At 34.9% G+C, this 7,508-nt stretch overlaps 1 protein-coding gene across 2 annotated transcripts; it reads right to left on the bottom strand.

Annotated features, from left to right (window-relative positions):
• Positions 1-246: 246 nt before the first annotated feature.
• LOC120184554 lies at positions 247-6,604 on the bottom strand. Of its 2 annotated transcripts, none has more exons than XM_039188988.1 (10): positions 6,307-6,604; positions 5,679-5,722; positions 5,092-5,209; positions 4,892-5,009; positions 3,918-4,567; positions 2,850-3,189; positions 2,506-2,773; positions 1,953-2,111; positions 777-1,160; positions 247-675 (listed from the first exon to the last, which is right to left on the bottom strand). In XM_039188988.1, the coding sequence occupies exons 1-10, from the start codon at positions 6,503-6,505 to the stop codon at positions 379-381; spliced, it is 2,577 nt and encodes an 858-aa protein (XP_039044919.1). In that variant the 5' UTR covers positions 6,506-6,604; the 3' UTR covers positions 247-378. The 2 variants fall into 2 exon arrangements, with proteins under 2 accessions (XP_039044919.1, XP_039044920.1); XM_039188989.1 differs by having other exon boundaries at positions 2,850-3,186.
• Positions 6,605-7,508: the final 904 nt, after the last annotated feature.

Below are 7,508 nucleotides of genomic sequence, written 5' to 3'. Positions count from 1 at the left end.
CTACTTCATTGTTTTGTTTTTGTCTTTGTGGATTGGGTTTGAGCTCGGAAGAAATCAGTGGCTGGAGTGCCACTGCCAGCTGAATTCTCTCCTTTTCAATTTACTTTATTCTTCTAATTGTTCTTTCTTGCATAATAATAACCAGTCCCATACAATTTACTTTTTTTCCCTTTTAGATATTAAATTTCCTCAAAAAATGAATTTTGATAAATCCTTTGAAAAAAAAAATCTAATCCAAGTGCTTCTCTTTTCAAGTATGTGTACAATTGGACATGGCCAAAGCACTCAAAAACAAGCCAATACATTTGAAATCTCATCATAACATAATCCTACTCGGCCGCTTTTATAACCAAAAGGCAAAAACACACAAAAAGAATGTTAATATTTATGCTGCTGCCATGGCTGAGGTAACTGCCTAGATGATGGGCCTTGCGAAGCATTTATAACCGAATCTCGGCGATTTTGCTGCTGCTGCTCCATTGCCATTGCTGCATGAGAACCGTAAGTACCGGGGTATCCCAAAGCTCCGTGAAGCTGCTGCTGTGATTGTTGCTGACCCTGTTGATATCCCGCAAGCAGGTGATTTTGCCCGTGTAAACTGTAATTAGCGTTATCCGGAATAGTTGATATGGTTCTTGATCCATGTCTATAATCCCATGCAGCAGTGCCACCATTCTGGTAACACACAAATGATATAATAGAAAAAGAACGAAAAATGTCCGTTCTATAAGCAGTATGGTACGCATCATATCATCAAATAGGCTTATTGTTATTACCTGTTGAGGTAGGTTGAAATTAGATCCACCATCGCTGTACTGAGAGTATAAAAAGTTATCATAAGCAAGTCTGCTGCCTACCGAACCAGACAATAGATTTTGAAGAGGACTTCCAGGAGCATGGGAAGGATTTTCTAAACTTCGATAACCAGATGCATAAGAACTCGACCAAGGCAAGCTGCTGCACATACTAGCACTTCCATAGTGTTGGCGATCATACATCATATCTATATGAGGTTCACGGAACACATTGCCACCATCTGGAAATGCTTGTCGCAAAGCAGATGGTGCCATGTAGCTATTTTGAGGATAATATCCATACCAATGCTCCTTGAGTAAGGGTCCAGTGGCAGAGTTGGCACCATGAAGGACCTGCGAGGAAGACTAAGATAAAGAAAAATACTCCAAAATTAAAAGCTGAATCATCAAACCAGTTTGAATAAACATATAATTTCTTATGTTCATTTAAGCAGCAACAGGGCACACAAATCCTTGTTTTATGGAAATACAAGGCCAGATTCACCATACATTTCAAATCAAGACATAATCTAATGATAAAATGTGTTGGTTTTTCAATAATGAAAAAAGTAGTTTCTAATTTATCTAAAACTCGACACCAATTACATGAAAATACCCAGAAATTTGTGCAAAGGAATAATAGAGTTAATAAGTGGTCTAAAGATCTTTCATTTGTAAGGTTGAAACGAATGCCTATCCCTCCCACATTTCAGGAAATTAACCCAAGAGACAAGTCTAGGGTGGGAACATTCCTAGAATGTATGGCCAGTAGCCAGTATACTGTATATACATATAAAATAAGCTTATGATATATGATAAATAACAGACTCAAAAGAGTGCTCTAATTCATCTACAAATCATGCAAATTTTTGTTGGCCGATATGGCATAATTTCCTTGCTATCCCAATCCATGTCTGTAGTTAAATATTCCAATATTAAGGAGAAGAGCGTTTGATACTATCTCCTCTTACCAGTGAATGTACAACTAAATAAAAAACTTCTAAATAAAAGAAAATCAAGAGAATCAACAAGGCAGGCTTTTCTTATGCCTATTGCCTCACAAAAAAACACATCCTCGCACACCAAGCACACCTTCTTAACACTTGTTTAAACTTGAAAATTCGGAGCCACATAGGAGAAAGATTCTTGATTTCATACCTGAGACATGGGTTCAATTGGACTCTTCATTGATGATGCAGAACTGATGTATCTAGATGAAATTGATGCTGATGTTAGAAATGCAGCAGAGTCTCTTGCTTTTCTAGACTGAATAGCCGCTGCCAATATATCACTTGGCATAGAGTTGGAGTGTGATTGCTGGCACCCAAAAGTAACAAGATCAATGCAAAGCTCCAAAAAATAATAATAATTAAAAAATAAATGGCACGAGCAAGTATAAACCATATTTTCAAAAATGAGTACCAAGGAGAAAAGGCTATTGTAAGAATGTAGTAGGTGTTAAAGAGAATATACAGCATGCTGAGCATTGCCAGGTAACCGACATTAATTAAGAAAGGTAATTGATGAAAAATATTTATAATTGAAAGAGAGAATAGCTCTCAAGCTTTGCATCTTCATAAAATGTAAGTAATCCTGTTCTCTGTGACAGCACACCCTAGAAAATAATTGTGTTCTCTTGTTTCATAAAAGTCCGCCATTACTATAGCAGAAAATGAGACAAAGATTTAAGTGCAAAGAGATAAGTATTTACCACTGCATTTGGCAAAATAGGAAGATTCCGTGCATTTGGATCAATCACAGAAGACAAAGAGGAAGACGATTCCATGTTCTTGAAACTTGAATTAGGTATAGATGCAAAGGAGACATAATCATTCCCAAGAGTTGCTGCATCAGGAATATCTAGTTTCCTAAGATTTGACTGTGAAAAATTAGGTGAATTATAGTTCCTAGCATCTACATTTGCTCTATGACTATCAAAATCAAAGTCAAGTTGCTCTTTATCATTATATAACAGGTTCCTGCAAAGAAAGGCATTCAAATATCATGAACTAATGAATAGAAGCCAAAACTGGAACTCATTAAGGATATGCATACCTAAAGTCTGAATGCATAGAAGTTGAACAACAATTTGAAGTCATCAAGGTCTCTTCCAAGTTATTTGTCAAGGAACTAGATGTTTGTGACTGGGGCAATGCTGTACTCTTGCCAGATTTGTAGGTACCAAAGCTCAAATGTGAGCAATCAGCAGAAAGGGCTTGCAAATAATCTGGAAGCACCACTCCACAGTTATCCTCTTTCAAAGTCACCACCTCCTCTTCCTTCCCTAAACTTAGTTGTCGTAAGTTCACAGCAACTGATGATGCAGCTTTAACGGCATCATCGGATAAAGGTGCAGAAGGATTTGGAGCAGATGCATTATAACCTCTACCTGCTACAGAGGTTAGATACCAGAGGGGTCAAAAGCAAATACACATCCAAAAATAAACTTTTGTATCATTGCAAGCATAAAATAAACACAATATAACCAAATGATCAAAAAGGTAGTTCTCATTCAACCATTCAAATAACACACAATAAAAACATTAAGAGCTTTTTTCCCTTCTCCTCCCAACCCATTTCTGTACATTAAAAAAATTAAGGACAAGGAGTTGAAGAAAACAAAACTGCACCATTTCGTGTTTTTCTTCTACAAAGGACCAAACAAGACTGTAAATTTACAATTTATGACTTCCCTTTTCTGTATCTATCACAAGTTCATACATTCTACATATGGTTCTACAGGCTAAGGTTTAGGGCACAGAGCATATAACTAGACAATCATTTTCCTATCCAAACTAAAAAGGTTCTAATAAGCAGTGAAAGTTTTAAAATGTTCTAAAATAGCAAATGAAATGATAGCAAGCATAAAAACTGTTGCAATACCGAGCAAAAGAAAATCTTAGATAAATTCTGTAAGGATATCTTCGTTCTTCACTCTAATGTGAAGATATATACACATTACAGTTAGCTATAACCATCAGAGTACAAACACTGGATCAGATGAATCCATGATTATTATATAGCATCTCGTGCACTTATGTTACAAAAACCTTTCATAGTTTGATTATATGAACAAATAAAGAAAATCAACTGAGAAAACAAACTCAGAACCTAAAATTTTACCTTCCAGGCGTTCACAAATTTGCCCATAAGAATCGGTATCCTTACACAGGTCATCATCATATTCAGATGGTCCTCCAGAATCACTTGTAAATATTCGTTTGTTAGATGCTTGAGCAGAGCTGACATGATTATGACTAAGATTCTTCCAGCCAACATTGCTCTCTGATACTAGAATATTATCTGACCAGCACCTACTTGACAAGTTAGTTTTGCTACTATGTAAGTTGGATTGATTTGAATACATCGTACCACCAATATCATCAGAACCTTTCATTGGCTCATTAACAGCCCATTCATTGTCAAAAACATGCTGACTGGATTTCTTTCCAGATTCAAAAGTCATGTTTGAATCCAAAAAATGCAAATCTTGGTCTGCTCCTAATTTTGAATCTGAAGTAGCAAGAGATGGTTTCATTTGGTAGATGGTTGAGTTTGGTGGAACAGCATCTTCAAGGGAATAAGGGGTCTCACATGACATTTGTGAGCCTTTACTTTTTGGTCTACCCAATCTTACAATATCAGCCATGGCAGCATGTTCTACGGTGCTCCCCACCCAAGAAGACCGTGATCCATAAGATGGTTGCATAGATGAATCAATCACATCACCTGATCCTATTGATTGTCTTCTATAGTCACCATCAAAAGAATTGCTGCAGAAGAAAAATATAGGCTAAAAATGAAGAGTAATCATTTCATCAGGTAGCAAACTAAAGAAAGTTACACAAATATATAACTACATCCATTCATCAAATGAGGAAAGTTTATCAAAGAAAAATAAAAAAATAGCCAATAGGTATCATGAGTCATACAGATGGATTCTGAGAATGCATTAACTGTACATATGGTGAATAATAATTGAAAATGTCGTGCAAATAAAAATATTGATAAGCCAGAGTAATTTATCTTTATTTAAGACTTAAGAACCAGACAAGGGCATATGATAAGCAACAATTTTGCATCATTATAGAACCAACCTTGGCGGGAAAAGTTGATCATTCAAAGTTTGTCCAGTTGAATGTAAGTTTGAAGAAGCAGAATGTGGCATATAAGCAACTGAGTCATTTTCTTTCTTGTATGTAGCTTTACCAAGCTCTGCCACAAGGAACAGAATAAGATATTAAGAACAAAGTTTGACGCTAGTGTCACCAATGCATACATTCTCCAAGGACCGTACCATTGCAGCTGTTTAATATCGATCCACTCCGCCCGAAAGAATGTTCACTACTGTCTCTCACACCACGATTAGATGCACAACCATCAACTCGAGCTTTTAGTTCTTGTGTTTCTTTCATCTGATAACATATCAAGAGACAAATCATATTTCGAAGCATGAAATAGAAAAGAATAAATCCTGAAATTACACATGAACTTCGATCAAACAAGAAAACTGATACATAAACCTTGATCTGCTGAAAGTGAAACTGAATAAATGTAATAAGTCTATAATTTAAGTTCAATTTTCAGAAACTAATAACACCATTATTGAGCGGACACCATTTTACTCATTGCGTACACCAACAATTATATTTATTCAACATGAAAATAACTGGATTTATTTGTTTTTTAAACTGCTAATAATTGAGTCAAAACCAAAGTTTCATATATATAATTGCACCAAACCAAAGATAACCTATCACATTCCCGGTCGAATAAAAAATCATGCATTATTTTGAGATATATCGCAAAAAGATAAAAAAGAAAACAAAAAGAGTAATTCAATAAAGGAGAAAAAGACTAAGCACATTTTAAACAGAATAATACCTCTTTTCTTCTTTCCCGTTTGCTTTTTACCTCGTGAAAAGTATCTACAAAATGAAAACTATTAATTTACTAAATATCTCTTAAATTTCGAAAACAGCACCAAAAATTGTCAAAGCCTTGTTTGACATTGTTCTTCCATTATACTTGAAAGAGTGGAATCCCATAAAGCACATAATTAAAGGATTCCAATGACTTCAGTTACTAAATTTTCAGTCGTTTGGCTGTCAAGAACGAATCATGCATCAGCAAGAAAATAGCTAAACCTCTAGCCGTAATAGAGCAACTTTTGAAATTATTAATTTTTAAGTAGAAGCAGATTTGACGCTTTTTAAGTCAAAGAACTCGAACAGTGAGAAATTATTAATTTTTAAGTTATCAACTATCATATGGAGCAGAAATAAAGAAGAAAAAAACAGAAGATAGATTGGGAGACAAATTATTTTAAAAGAATTAAAATATTTTCCCTATAAAATATTACAAGAACCATATTAGAGGGGAAAAAAGGTTATGCATTCTATTTTCCTTCAGTTTTCTGAGCAAACAAACAAAGGGGCGTAAAAGAAGCAAAAACACATAACTTTTATCATCATTAACACAAAAAGAACAAAGAAAAAGAAAGAGGGAAAACCTTGAGAAAGGAGACGTTGAACTGCATCGCTAGGGTCCATATTACAGTCTTTAAGGACGGCGTAGATCTCCGAGTCCGTGCAGCTATTATTAACAATCTCTTTAAGATTCTGCACTACTCTCTTCACTGATGCCGGTATCTGTACTCCGCCGTAGCTGGTTGCGGCGGCACTTCCACTGGTCATGCCATCACTCCCCATCGCCCTCTCGCTCTATCAGCGGCTTATCAGATTAACCAAATAAACAAACAAACAAACAACAGTCTTTTTCTTTCTTTCTTTTCTTGGGAGAGTCTATGGTTCTGTTTATATATAGCACGGAAGGTTTCAGTTTCTTTTCATTTCTTTTTTTTCTGAATAAATAAATAAAATTGTGGACTGATTTTGAGCGCTGAAGTAATAACTTTCAGGAAAACGAAACCCTTTAATTTATCATTATAATATAACAAAATTTTGGGTAAATTATTATTTTATTCTCTCCATATTATTTTATTAAGTTTTTCTATTATTAAAAGTTATAAAATGATCTCATTATTGTAATGTATTATTTTGTTGAGTCCCTCACTATTAAAAATTATAAAATTGTCACCCGATTATTCATTATGTTTCAAACTCGTATTTTTTTTGTTAAAAATATTGACGGTCGTCTAAGCAGGACATTAACTTGTTGACTGAGATATGATAGTCGTTTGAGATTATGAGATCATATTTTATCATATCTCAGTCAGCAGGTTAACTTTTAGCTCAGTTTACCATCAATTTTTTAATAGAAAAAGACGAGCCTGAAACATAATGAATAGTTGGGGTAACCATTTTGTAAGTTTTAATAGTAGAGGGACTCAACAAAGTAACACCATATATTCGAGGGACCATTTTATAACTGTAACACCCTCAGATTGATGCGGGTGATCCGATCCGGGGTGTCATATTAGGGCCACCGGAGCGACCCACAGTAAAAATCTAGGAAAAATTAAAATTCTGTTAAAACGCGTAAAATCATAAAACAATTTATAATTAAAATACAAGTTTCAGACTTAGTATAAAAATCAAATGTGATATATATGCCCCTAGTTACACATGTACCGTACTCTTCAACCCAAGCCAAAGGAACTCTCATTATAGATGTCGATAGCTGCAATGGATCAATTCTTTTAACTTGAAATGGAGAGTAAAAGAGTGAGCTTTGGGAAACTCAATAATACAG

The sequence above is a fragment of the Hibiscus syriacus genome, unplaced genomic scaffold (assembly GCF_006381635.1).
Source record: "Hibiscus syriacus cultivar Baekdansim isolate YM2019G1 unplaced genomic scaffold, ASM638163v2 tig00112921_pilon, whole genome shotgun sequence".
NCBI lineage: Eukaryota > Viridiplantae > Streptophyta > Magnoliopsida > Malvales > Malvaceae > Hibiscus > Hibiscus syriacus.
This window is presented reverse-complemented; position numbering and strand designations above follow the sequence as displayed.

Coding starts and splice junctions, on each gene's coding strand:
- LOC120184554 (XM_039188988.1), bottom strand. CDS start 6,505: ATGGGGAGTGATGGCATGACCAGTGGAAGTGCCGCCGCAACCAGCTAC. Junction 5,210..5,678: donor AACGGGAAAGAAGAAAAGAG/GTATTATTCTGT, acceptor ATATGTTATCAG/ATGAAAGAAACACAAGAACT. Junction 2,774..2,849: donor TCTATGCATTCAGACTTTAG/GTATGCATATCC, acceptor CTTTCTTTGCAG/GAACCTGTTATATAATGATA.